This window comes from Pararge aegeria, chromosome 4 (assembly GCF_905163445.1).
Source record: "Pararge aegeria chromosome 4, ilParAegt1.1, whole genome shotgun sequence".
Classification (NCBI taxonomy): Eukaryota; Metazoa; Arthropoda; class Insecta; order Lepidoptera; family Nymphalidae; genus Pararge; species Pararge aegeria.
In genome coordinates, this window is record NC_053183.1 from 20,165,851 (window position 1) to 20,180,584 (window position 14,734).

Consider the following 14,734-nt stretch of genomic DNA (forward strand, 5'->3'; position numbering starts at 1 on the left):
CCAGAGCCAGAAAGTTAATTATTTAATCAAGTATTCTAAATAAAAAAAACTTTAACTGCATATTCACTTACCAGCAGGTGAGATTGCAGTCGACGGACTACTTGTTTTGGAATGTTATATATTAATATAAGTATTTAGCCACCAAATTACACCCTTTGTATCTATGCAACTACTTTTTTCTATGTTAAAGATTTTTTTTTGTATAAGTTTGTACTTTTATTAGCGCGGTTAGTTTGGGATTACCTAAGCATTCTTATTTGTTTTGACTGATTTTAAACAAAAATTAATCCGATGAATAGTAATAGAACTAGAGCTTTTTGTGGCAGAGCTCGTCCGGGGAAGTACTGCAACCATGCTTCTGCCGCTAAGCAGCATTGTTGCAATGCTGTGTTTCCGTCTGACAAGCGCGTTGTGAGTGCCAGTTTAAAAACTGGCACATTTATAATTTTTTTTGCCGGTCGTAGATAAAATCTTATTTATTTATTTATTTAAACAACTTTATTGCATAATAAAGGAAACACACACAGGAACACTTATATTAACATAAATTATATGCAAAAGGCGGCTTTATCACTAAAAGTTTTCTCTTCCAGGCTTCCTTAACTATTGGAATAAGGCAATGAGAGACGGGAAATCGCAATTCTATATAAAAAAAATATACATTATATACATAAATAAAATAATAAATGTAATAATATAATATCGTGTAAGGAGGCACTATTTGTCACTATAAACATGTTAATATTATATGTTTATGTATGTGTATTTATGCATATACATATATATTAATATATATTATATTAATATATGTTTATAGTGACAAATAGTGCCTCCTTACACGACTTTAAAAATCGCAAGGGATTTTGAGCGTCGAATGTTATCTGGGAGTTCATTCCACAGCGTGTATCTTGCATAAAAAGCTATTTTTTATCTACTGAATATATTTTCCAAGAGGAATCCCCAGACCAGTAACGTGCATAGAGAATATGCACAGGGTATGCAGATGATATAAAATAAAGAAAATATCCAGCACGGCTAGCATAGGCCATTATCTCCCTGGGAAAGGATAAAAATGTATCTTCTCCCACTGCTTTGTCAACTCTCGGAGCAAAAGCGCAAAACTGGAAATAATATACAAATAATATAATATGTGCAAATGTCTCCTATTTCATCTACGAGTACTGGGCCTGCAGTACGAGTTATAAAAAACTTAAGGATAGGCATTGTAAGAGTTATAAAAAGCCTACCCTTAAGTTATTATAACGCGTACTTAGAATTTTTCTATATTTTAAATCATCTGCATATTCTGTGCACTGCCACTGCCCCAGACTAACGATTTTTTTGTAGAAATTCCTAAGGATTCCATAATATGTATTTTTCACTATATTCAAATCAAATATCAGTAGCACTTCTTATTACATAAGTAACCTCTATACTTTTCATTAAGATTTCTTGGACGACCTTTGTAGAACAATGACATTGTAAGAGATCAAATTTCCACCCGAGACTAGTTCAGAAATAATGAAATTAAATCTCGTCTGGTCTTTGATAGCGGGTTGTAATAAGTTACTTACATTTGCCAGTCATTTTACTATCTTGAAGGGTTAATATAATATGACAGCTTTATAATGCGTATTATATATTGTGGCAACATTATTAAGGATAAAAACGAAGTGACAGCGCAGTGGTCAGTACTTCGACTTCGGAGGGCCGAGTTCGAATCCCAACACGTGCGACTTAGTTTCTTAGTAATGTGCGTTTTAAGCAATTAAAATATCACTTGCTTCAACGGTGAACGAAAACATCGTGCAGGAACTTGCATGCCTGAGATTTCTCCATATTTTTTTATTTATTCCACTACAAGTTAGCCTTTGACTGGTTGTAAGTGAAAATGCAGTCTAAGATTGTAGCGGGCTACGCGGAATCGCACTGGAACACTAAATTGCTTAGCGGCACGTCTTTGTCGGTAAGGTGGTAACTAGCAACGGCCAAAGCCTCCGACCAGACCAGCCATTGAAAATTCAGAAATTATAAATTCCAAAACTGCCCGGGACTATTAGAGGTATAACAATCCGCACTGGGCCAGCATGGTGGATACAAACCCAGCAGCAGGTAATTGGTTGTTGGAAAAAAAAAAAATACTACGACAATACACACATCGTCATCTAGCCCCAAAGTAAGCGCAGCTTGTGTTATGGGTACTAAGATAACTGATGAATATTTTTATGAATAATATTCATAAATAATTATAATATATAGATAAACACCCAGACACTGAAAAACATTCATGTTCATCACACAAACATTTTCCAGTTGTGGGAATCGAACCCACGGCCTTGGACTCAGAAAGCAGGGTCGCTGCAAACTGCGCCAATCGACCGTCATAATATGATGATACAAGAGCGCTTTAGCTAACAGCGATTTGATTTTTCTTTCTAACTGTTCGTGCCAGTTCAACATTCGTTATAGTACTCTTGTATGATGCTATAAACTGATAAGCGGTATCGGTTTATCAAATTGCAAAGCTCCATCCATGTATAAGGTGATTTCGTAATGGTTCTGTCATAAATAGTGATTTGCACAGGTAAGGCGCGCTTGGTTACGAATTGCCTGTTCACTATGGCCTTGAAAGTACTTAACTCATACGTGTCAAATATTTCTTTATTCAAATAGGCACATTGGTTGCACTTCTGCTGAGATGATGGCGATAACTACATTCATACACTCAAAACTAAAGCTGCGCGAGCCCACACTAAGCCGGGTGTTCTTTTTGTTATCACCATCTCAGATATAACTCATAAATAACTCTTAAATCTATTTAGTGCATTTTTCGAATTACGTTATTTTCTTTGGATGGCACTATGTATTCCAATCGATTTTGTACAACTTATAATAGTAGAGTAATACAAAATAATTTTTCATGTTAGTTGTTCTAAAATACAAAGCAAAAAAAACACATACTTTCTCGGGCAGCTGAATACTATAAAGTGAAATATGATATCAGACGGAACGAGCAGAAAATAAAAAATATCTATCATCAGCATCATCATATCAACCCATTACGGCCACTAAAGGGCACGGGCCTTAACCCCTTCTCATTGTGGGAGGAGTCCCACAATGAGAAGGGGTTAAGGCCGTAGTCCACCACGCTGGCCCATTTAAGACTGGTGGACTCCATACAACTTTGAGAGCATTATGGAGAATTCGCAGGCATGCAGGTTTCCTCACGATGTTTTCCTTTACCTGCACGGTAAAGGAAAACATCAAGTGATGTTTTAAATGTTAAAAGAGGCACATAACTTATAAAAGTGAGAGGTGCGAGCTTAGATTCGAATTCGGCAACATATCTATGTTGAGAAAAAAATATATAAAATGATTGAGGAATATAAAAATGATTTCTGAGAAACACTTCTGAACTGTATTATAATATTTATAAAATTTGCACAGAGATGAAACACTAGAAGCACTAAGCGACGCCCAAGTCGTAGCGCCGACGGTTTTGACAGCTGACACACATTCTGCGCTGCGAAGAAACTCCTACCTTTATGTGTTCGACTATCAAACGAAATACGGGGATTACCCACAAGTGAGTATGAATTCACCTTAATGGATATTTAAAATTCAAAATTCATTTGATTCACGAAGGCATCCGGAAACAAGGCAAAAAGAAGTCGTTAAGAATGCAAATTCTACCGGAAATATACTAAGCATTTGCTTTTTTCCAATATCAACATTTTTACAATTAGACGCAGTTAAACGAAAAAGATGTAATCGAAATATACTAAGCATTTGCTTTTTTCCAATATCAACATTTTAACAATTTTAAAGTTAAACGAAAAAGATGTTATCCACTTTGAGGTAGTATCGAGATTTTTTAAATCTTATAAATAGACGTGGCATAACGTTGCAATATTTATGCAGTGTTATGTCACACGTTACGTCCAATACTATTGCGATTTTTATTGGTTAATTTTAAGACCAACACTTTAGTGGAACTAACATTATTATTTACGTGTGTCGGACCGAAGTTTCAAATAATGATTCTACAATTATCATTTATAATATGGCTTTAATTTACTTTAATAATAGCACAACACCACACCAAATGCTTATTCCACTATAAAGTGATACCGTAGCATACTAGTACGTAGGAACAGTGTCTACCTAATACAATATTATCCCTAGATTTTTCTTCTCATAAAACGTTAATGAAATATAGATATGCCTACAAAATATTAAACGGCATCGTTCAAAAACAAGAGCTCTCGGCCAGAGGAAACAAAATTTCCAACAGACTGTCATTGTTGCGTACAACTTTTTGAAACTCTCATTAAATTCGACAAGGTTTCTATAGAAAAATGAGGACTTGCCAAATTCAATACCGCCCGTGATGGAGGCTCAACGTAGCATATCTTAGATGCCTTTTGCAAAATTTGCGACAGAACTTGGCCCGTTAACATAATTCTCTTGTTACGCGTGCCAAGAAGCATAATCTGCTAAATTCCTTTGTTGTCTATTCATAACATAAGTCATGTGATAAAACTTCGGTTTAAGGTTGCCAAAGCACTTAACGATTTATAAACATCTTGTGTTAGGAAATTAATTGAATAAATATTTTGATCTAATAACATTTATAAGCTTAACACAGCTTCCTTTTAAATAAAGAACATTTTTAAAACAGATTTGATTTGATTATGAACAATTTGATTTAAAAAATCAGCGCTTCTTTCAGTGATAGTTAAAAATCTATTAACAAACCTGTACTTAGTGGCCGTACCACCATCGAGTAACCACTAAAAGCACATTAAAACTTCCCAACTTGCAACCCAAGTTACACGATCAACCGCATCGTTTAAAGCTAATAACGCGGGTAGTTAGAAAGTTTATTTTACACTAATAGCCATAGCTAACACAAACAAGGTCACATTAAATATTACATTACGTTTTGAGTTTTAAATTTATTTAAATGTCAATGCGGGATTGCCATTGTATTGTTAAATTTTTTAAGTTTAAAACCACCTGTTGGTTCTCGCTCGTTTTGTCCTAATACTAAGCTTGGCTGGCAGAGATTGCTTCTGAACGATAAGGCCGCCTTTTTACTCCACTTCGATCTTTGTTTGTGTCTCTATTCTTCCTTTATTTTCCTTTCTGTGTAGTTGTGTATAAATAAAGAGTTTTAAATTTAAAAAAAAATACTGTTAGTTGGTGTCACAACATCTATCGGTTCTCAGAGCTATGTGACCATTTTAGTTCTATCCTCTGCTCTCCGTACTTCACTTGTCTCAGTTTTTGAGCTTCTATATCAACCTCATAGTTAGTGACCATGTTAAGTATATGATGGTTATAAATTGTTTATTTCAAATAAAATAACTATTATTTGAAATAAAATACGTGAGAGAAAACGGTCTGTTTCAAAAAATGTTTTATTTTATAAATATACTAGCTGACCCCAGCGCCATCTGTTGGGCTGATTTGTGAATCTAAACCATCCAGAGTGCCACCCAAACGCATACCGAAAAATTCATTCAAATCGGTCCAGCCATCTAGGAGGAGTTCAGTGACATACACACGCACACAAGAAATATATGTATAAAGATTATTTGAATCGGTACTTGGCTTAGTTATTTCCTCAAATATCTGTGATTATCAACTTAAGCAATTACTTTCATAGGGCGCAGTTTAGTTTTCAACGTTTCCATTTCATTAAAGTTATCATCATCAAAGATAAGTTATATTAATACATTCTTACTTACATCTCATATTGTTTCTAATTCTCTTTGTTAGTTAGGTAACTCCAAAGAAATGTACGAAGTAGTAAAGTACCTATCGGATCTGGATTAAAAATCTGAGGGAACATTTACATACTTGGAAGGTGCATGACAATAGTGTTGTCTTCTTGTAGGCCTGAGTTTCACCTTGGAAATGGGGTTTGCATTTATTAGATTGTGAAAAAGAGACACCCACGCACAGTATAACTGATGTAAACAGAGAAACTAAATTGAATTATAAATTGCAACGTCGGTAAAATGGCATTTCGCCATTTTCATCAATGCTCTCCAACCAAATCACGTAATGCTACGTCATCTCTAGAAAATCGTAAGACATTTCAATATGGATATTTAAATTTTGCCTTCAAATTTAAACTAATCCTGAATATACTATTGCTTTTGAATGATCGAATTTAATTTTGTCCTATCACAATTTTTTTTAAATTTATTATGATTCAATATTGTATATATTTATGTTTTTCATTGTATAGGTATATATTAATTATCAGTATCGATATATAATATTATAAGCTTATTATGTATAAGTATATATGCAAATATATATGAATATTTATATGCCTACTACACCTACCTCTCTTCTCGAGCTGTGTTTTACGCCATTGGTTTCCTGGAAGAGATCGCTACGTAGCGATAAGGCCGCCAAATTGTATACTTTACGTAAAATTTTTAGCTGCCCGGGCGAACTACTTTTTTGAAAATGTTATATTTAAATACTTATTCCTATTCCGGTCTAAGAGAAATCCAAAAAATGAAATATCATACAAATTGGTCCAGCCGTTCTTGAGTTATAAATGGTGTAACTAACACAACTTTATATATATAGATTTTTCTGTATGTTTGTGTGGTGTTCAATAGAAGTGTATTCATTCGTTCGCTTATTTATCTACTATTTTGGATTTTTCTCTCAGTTATAATAATGTCGGACCGAGCAGAGAGGATATAACATAAATGTGAAACCACCGCCTAAAAACAGTGCAACACTTCACAGGATATGTATGGACTCTTTGACACTTTTAATAACAATTTCTCAAACATTGACATCTTCATTGAGTCTGAAGGTAGCTACAAAAGAACTATTAAAAAAGCTCTTCAAGCTAATTGAAATATTAGTATTATTTTCGATAACTTAATCAATATTTTTTAATATTATTTTCTCTGATTAGTCATTTAGTCTTCTAAGTTAATTGTGTGTTCTCTTTCTTTCCTTTACTTAGTTTTTCTATTCCTTTGTTGTTTTTTTGTTTTGTATCTTTTTTAGGAGCACTAGAGATTTTTTATTTATTTATTTACTTTTTTTTTTTTTGCATTAAGTAAATGCGAATAGCTATGACAGCTAATTTTTATTTTTAATTAGGTACTTTAGGTACCTACAATTAATATTATCTGTAATAGTAAGTGTTACCTGTATCTACATCGTATCGCCGTGCTCCTTACAATATTATGTGGATAGTGTTGTGGATTACATATTTACCCCATTTTTTTTCTTTTTGTTAAATTTAAGAGCTATTGTTGTAATATGTAATTGTTTTCTGTCCCAAATAAATAAAAAATATAACACTCCGTGTACCGTGTCACCCTGTGTCCATCAACCTGAAGCTTAGGAGTTAAGCATCATTTGCCTCGCTTTATTATTTACTATCATAGCAAAAATATGTTGTAATCATAAATCCTTAAGAGTTAGGTCGTAAATTAAAATTTTGGGAGAATCCGATTAAGATCTTCAAAGGTGAAGAACTCCAAAACCTAGACTAACTCACAGTTGATGCAATAAGATTGTAGTCAACAGTAATCAAAACAACACAGTACATAAAACACCAAAATATTATAGCATTTTATGGTATTTTTTTATTGCATCAATAAACTGGTCACAATCGATGTCAACATCATAAAATCAACAGAACAAAGGCGAAACACAGGAGATTTATATCTATTACTAATTACTCCGGCATGCTTAATTAGAATAAAATAAAAGCAAAAAATCCTTTAATAAACAAAAGAGATGATAGTTAAACACCTGGAGGTATCTTTGCATTGTTTGAGTTTCATACAAGACTTAATTGTATCGGCAATGCATATCAAAATACCCACTGATACTATGTTCGAACATTGGCTTTAAATCAAATATAATTTTTATTATTCCTTGAAAAATATATATCAATGAAATAAAAATTCAAAAGTCATAATAAAAAAAAAAAAAATTTTAAATCAGCACATTCGTAATAACTCTGATAATTCTTTTAATTAAGTAAAATATCTGGGTCATGTAAAGGCAATATCTGTTATCAAAAGTTTAATTATTTACCCATTTTATAAAATTACTGTAACACATTTTGATACGCGTTTTGAATGAGGTTAAAGAACTATTAAAATGGTCACAGCTGCTTCTGTATGCTTTTTAGATTGTTCTAGTTACGCGTAAAAGATTTATCCATAAAAAAATTAATTGGTTTTTGTTTCTAAAGTTAATTTAATATACAACTGATTAAGAAGATGTTCGGCTTACGAACACTTTATACTAAAGCTGTGTAAAGGAGTGATTTAAATTCAAGGAACGTTTCTCAACCGGGTTCGAAGTTCAAATCGTTACTTAGAATCAAGATATTTCCCGGCAAACACGGTCCCACCGCTTGACAAATGGCCCAGTGGCAATATTTTAGTAGTGAAATGTTTTCCCAGCGTGGCATTCACAAATCGATCGAGCTATTAGTCACGAAATATAAATCACTAACTGCATAGGGATTTTAGACGAAAAAAGCGAGGCATACAAGAAATTCAGAAGATTTATAATTTCTACTATACTGTCCAGTCGAAATTCGTTCAACTGTTTCTACGAATAATTTCTGATTTTTATTGTATTCAAACGTAATAAAAAAAGAAAGTGCAATTACTGTGGAGTACTGGTAAAAAATATCATCATATTTTTTGTTTGTTTGTTTGTTTGAACGCGATGATCTCAGGAACCCAGTAGTTCTGATTAGAAAAATTATTTCAGTGTTGGGTAGCCCATTTATCGAGGAAAGCTATAGGCTATATATCATGACGCTAAGACCAATAGGATCATAGCCCAACATGAAGAATGTTTAAGAGAAAACGAAGGGAAGAAGTCCGCGAAAGCATATGCCTATCTTTTGAGGTTTTCTTTTTAAACTCTTTATTTGTACACAACTACACAGTTAGGAAAATAAAGGATGAATAGAGAGAAACACAAAAACTGGAGTAGAATACTAAAGGCGGCCTTATCGCTTTAAAGCGATCTCTGCCAGGCAACCTTAGGATTAGGGGACAACAAGAGCGAGAACAAATAGGTGGTGTAAAATTATTATAAACCCAAATTCAAATAACTACATACGAATACATAAAATAACATAATTATAAATATATATATAAAATAAATATAAAAATAATAAACTAATATATATTATGAAAAGCTATATTAATGGATAGATGATATAAAAATAAAAACGCAGGTAAAAGAAGGTAAAAGGTTGAGTTAGATGTGAACGAAGTCGCGAAGAACCGCTAATATTTGAATATGTCCAAGCCACCTCCATATCGATTTATAATAAGTAAATATTTTGTAATAATAGATGTAATACCCATATGCACATTTCTGTTACGAAGCAGTGTTCTTTAGTTCCAGTTTGAAGGACAGCACATGACGCTTAACATATACACCTGAGGTTGATGGACAAAGACGTATTTCTTGCATACTCTGCGAAGTGTTTCGCTGTTTATATGTGATTGTTTTCCACCTACCATAAGATCCTACCATGTCTTCGGTACGTCAATTATTTCTATAATATAATTGACGGACGGAGTGTCTTTTGTAATGATTATTATTAACAATACCTTATATACCTAAATCTGCAGGCATTGAGCAGCTATAGCGGAACATACACACGTGTAAATATACATAAACCCTAAAACACTAGCTACTAGACCTGTTACTAAACTACAGAGCTCTTAAAAAGTTTGAAGTACGCACGCCAGAAAAAAGTTCGCCTAGCGAAACTTTCGCAAATTGATCGAGCTATTAAACATAAATAGTCACAAAACATAAATCACAAGAGCTATGTTTATTTCCTCTTTAGGTAGAAAATGCTGATAAAGGCGAAACGGCGTCTTTATCCATGAGTTTCCTATTTCTTGGTATTCACTGGCGATTATTTTTCTGACCTAGATTTTACTTTCGCTGTTTATTGTTTAAGTACTAGATCTGCTTCCTGTGTCCCTATTTTTCCACAAACTAGAAATGCCAACCTTTCTGAGCAAGAAGAACATACATATCTACTTTTAGCAATTAACAGCCGGGATACAAAGTGTCTTGTATGTATTCATTCCAAGTCTTAAAATATCTTTTATCAAAATCAATCAGTTCATATGTAATAAAAGAATTGTGTTGCTCATCCATCTGATCCGCCGTCACTACACGGCATTTTTCCTGTATAAATAATAACAATATAATATACAAATAGACACCTAGACACTGAAAAATATTCGTGTTCATCACACAAACATTTTCAAGCTGTGGGAATAGAACTCAAACCAACCGACCGCCAATATTTCCAGTAAACACGTATATATACATTAATACGCGTTTACTGGAATTCTGTTATTTTAAATACTGCAGACAATCCTCTAAATTTAAATAATTTGTATAGATATTAAAGAGATGTCAATCTATTACCATCAAAATTAATAATCTAGCTAAATTGAAAGGATCAAAAACAACGTCATATCGAAAATCCAAAATGTTCAAAAGATATTATTTCTGCGAAATCGTTCTGCCTTTTATTTGAATAGTGTATGAAATGAAAATGTTACCTGACATTTTAATACCGCCTTTGAAAATCGGAGCGTTTTCCCAAAAGTTCAATATTGAGCCCTCGAAGAATTCAACCTCGTTTTATATTTATCATTCACTCGTAATTTTAGAGACTTTCATGATGTGATATTTTGAACACACTTTTTATGAATGTTTATTTATATTTGAATATCAACATTGAAGTTTTAATATAAAACATAATTGTGTTTTTGAGTCTCGTGTTAGACATAAATTATTATTAAAATGTTCTTTTCTGGAACATTGTGGAAAATAGTGGTATTACCTTTATCGTGTTAAGTTGCAGCAACCATCACCACGCTCATATACACAGGGCACATACTCATACCTCTCTAGAGCTTAGGGGGATATTTAGAGATACGACTCTCCACGAAGATCCAATTTGGTTTAGACTTAGTTAGTTATTATCAATTATGATCTCGTGATGCAGTCTAAGGTGGTGCCTGGCTTACCTGTTCGGGGTATTTCAGTTATGTGACAACCAGACAGTATCGTACTGAAACGCCAAATCACTAGGCGGCATGTCTTTGTTTGACGATGTGGGGTGAAGACTTGAGCACCAACTAAACTAGCTTCAAATCAACGGAATAGGTAAGATTGTAATAGTGAAACATTAAAACTTTATTCTAAGCATTATTAATGTCGAATGGCGTACAAAACATAAATCTTGAATGCTCAATATAACCTTCAAAGTTGACGTAACTTTCAATGTAACAGTGTATTTCAAAAGATATGGAAGCAACATTTGTGATCGGGAAATGTTCAAAGTTTAAAAAGAAATCATTTCTGAAGCCAATGAAGTCGGACTTGTGTATTGAACATTGTGAATTGAATAGATATTTCGAAATTTAATGTTGCCTTTCAAAATAATAGGTACCGTGTTACCCAAAACTTTCTATTGATGTCCCATAATCATCACAACCTTTGTTACTAAACGACTTCAACATAAAGATGCTTATGCAAAATGGCAGTAGTATTTACGGCTCTAAAACATATTTGGTGACTAAGGGTCTGGTGAGAAAGCTCAAAATAGTAATTTTGAGTTTCCCACCCAGGCCCGTCCCATCTCCAATTGCCAATATAATGGAGAACAGGTTGCAGCATACTTTGTACTACTACTCCTACCAACTCGTCTGCCTCGCGAGGTGGTTATGGACAAACGCTTCCTTTAGTATAGCAGTGCAGTGCAAGTGGAGTAACATGATTGACGAAAATATAAACATTTCAGACACTAGCCACCAAAAATCCACTCCATAGAGCTGGCTCTATAAAAATTCAATTTATATTGTTAATTTCTTACATTATTAGTGAGTAGTGATTGCGATATTATTTTTTAAATTTCATTGAAATTTGGCAAATATATGTTGAAACATTCGGAAATGGAAGATAAAACGTGCAATAAATCACTGGCGATCAGTGCAATAGTTAAAAATACCCATATATATACAAATTTTACTGCCTTGTTGGTTTAAAAGTTAGCTGCTTCTACTATAATGGAAAAATAATATTATAGAATACTACGGAAATTCTATAATATTTATTAAATTCCGCCAATTGGTTATGGCTTTAATATAAATCTCTCTATATCTATATCATAATCAACAGATTAAAGAGAAGGCCAGTGACACACTTAACAATAATATTACCTGAGAAGTTAACCTCATTATTCAAAGACATCGTGTAATTGTTATGATGATCACTATCACATGAAATTTCAACCATTTGCAAAAAATTTGAAACATACTTGAATATTAGTGCTAGTTGGAACGCACTTTGTGCCGTGACTATCAACGTTACGTAGGTATAAAAAAAATAATGTAATATTTTTTTGTTTTACCCGAAACAGAGACAGGGTTGCATCCATGGCGAGGAGCTGCCGTACATTTTCGGAGCACCCCTCGTCGGCGGCTTGGCACACTTCCCGCGTAACTACACAAAATCCGAAGTAGCGCTGTCGGAATCAGTTATGCTGTATTGGGGGAACTTTGCCAAGACAGGGTAAGCGATTTTTACAAAAAAATACCCGCTGTTACAATATCAAAAGTATTTTTCTGGGCAAAATGCAAATCTATATTTCCTAATATTTTTATTTCACAGCTACGGTAATGTTGTATATTATGTTGTGCCATTACAGATATTACGACGTCATTTTATACTAATTGTTGGCAACATAGCAGATGCAACAATATGCTCTAATATTTTCTAAGAATGGGTTTGAAATATTTTTTATGTTCGTGCTTTTCATCAGTTTCATATTTCATTCAATAAAAAACTATTTAAAAGTGTATTTTTATTCTGTAATAGGAACCCGAACGAAGCTCAGGAAAGTGATCCAATTAGAGCAGGAAGACAAGAAAGGGTAAGAATGAAGAATATCGAATGGACTGCATATGAAGCTGTACACAAAAAGTATCTCAATATCGATATAAAGTCAAAATTGAAGAATCATTATCGAGCTCATAGGTTAGTAAGACTAAAACCGAAATTAGTAAGATATTTTACTAGAAACTGATTTATTTCCTTGTTCACAGACTGTCATTTTGGTTAAATTTAGTACCAGATCTTCACCGACCAGGTGGAGAAGATGTTCCTCAGTCTCACCATCAGCTTGAAAATGAGGATACTTCACTGCAACCAACAATAAAAAGTTTTACACCACCTTTCAAAAAGACTACAGAAATGGTGCTAACGGACACTGGTATAGCCACCAAAGTTCCTTTGTTAACTGTTCTAAATGTTACATCACCTTTGAATTTCAATATAGTGGGACTTAATTCTATGACTCCAAGTACCGTAGGGGCGTCAGAAGTCCATAAATCTGAAGGTTCTACTGCTGCTCCTCCAGAAGACGGATTCGCAGCGTACTCGACTGCACTTAGTGTAACAATAGCCATAGGTTGCTCTTTGCTCATACTAAACGTATTAATATTCGCTGGTGTTTATTACCAGAGAGATAAGACTAGAATGAATGGCCAAGATGGGCATTCGAATGGATCTCATCTAAAGAAAAGAGTAGAAAACGGCCAGATGCCTAATAATATCTGTGGTGATTTAGAAGGAGCTTTATCTTTTCAAACTAGCCTCAAAAGTGATCCAGCCACCATTTTGAGCCATCACCATACACACTCACACCATCAACTACCTCCTCCAGAGTTTGCTGACTTACCTAGTAATAATGTAGCAGGGATAGCCACTTTGCCAAGAGCACCGCCACCTCCTAAAATAGGGAAAAGTAATATAAATACGCTGGCTAGCGGCCAGTTACAAGAAAATCAGCCATTGTTGTCTGCACATCAAATGCAAATGATAAATACAAGTACGCTGACAAAGAAGAACACGCAGTTAAACGCAAAGTCGAATGTGACTATGGAGGAACTGAGAGTGTGACGCCAGCGTGCCTGACTGCAGCGAGCCGGCAGTTGCAGTGACGTGGTACACCACGACGAGATCGTGTGACTCCCGCCGGACCTTCTCAAGTGCGTTACAGATTATATTTGACTTTCAACGCGCTAATAAGAAGGCGTTAATAGTGAAAAATACACAATGAATAAATTAGTGAATGTGTTGATAAAAATAATTGTTTTCAAATAATATTAATACCATATCCGTAAAAAACTTGAAGAAATTGGGTTTTAAATAAGTTGGAGTGTGTAACGATGTATGGGACGTTATTAATATATTCGATGTAAATCTTTGTATATAAGTATTAATTAGGAAATAATTAAATAAATTTATGTACATACTATACGATAATGTATGAGGCGGAGCCGCATATCCATCCTAATAATTATGAATATGTTATTAAAGATTATCACGTGATTAAAATTATGTGATAGCTATATCGGTAAGATCAACCTACACAGTTTAAAAAGTTGGTTTATGAACAATCCAGTCTGATAAATTCCTAAAAAACCAATTTTGAAAAGTCCTTACTGGACTTCAACTTTATTAAACTGAGAATGAAATGAACAAAAAATTATTTTAAGATTATTCGAATTCCCAGTATTAGACACCAAATTACACCAAATCGTAAATAAGATTTGTTGCTTTCCTTAAAATTAAACTTAAAAGAAGAATGAGCAATTATCTACAATATTTCTTT

At 33.7% G+C, this 14,734-nt stretch overlaps 1 protein-coding gene across 1 annotated transcript in view; it reads left to right on the plus strand.

Annotated features, from left to right (window-relative positions):
- The window catches only part of LOC120637824 (neuroligin-4, Y-linked), a 172,908-nt gene extending 158,756 nt beyond the window's left edge, over positions 1-14,152 (plus strand). The window contains exons 9-12 of the mRNA XM_039909851.1: positions 3,448-3,586; positions 12,479-12,630; positions 12,937-13,095; positions 13,164-14,152. Coding sequence (XP_039765785.1) covers positions 3,448-3,586; positions 12,479-12,630; positions 12,937-13,095; positions 13,164-14,019 — 1,306 coding nt within the window. The 3' untranslated portion in view covers positions 14,020-14,152. The remainder of the gene's footprint in view (positions 1-3,447; positions 3,587-12,478; positions 12,631-12,936; positions 13,096-13,163) is intronic.
- The last annotated feature ends 582 nt before the right edge of the window (positions 14,153-14,734 follow it).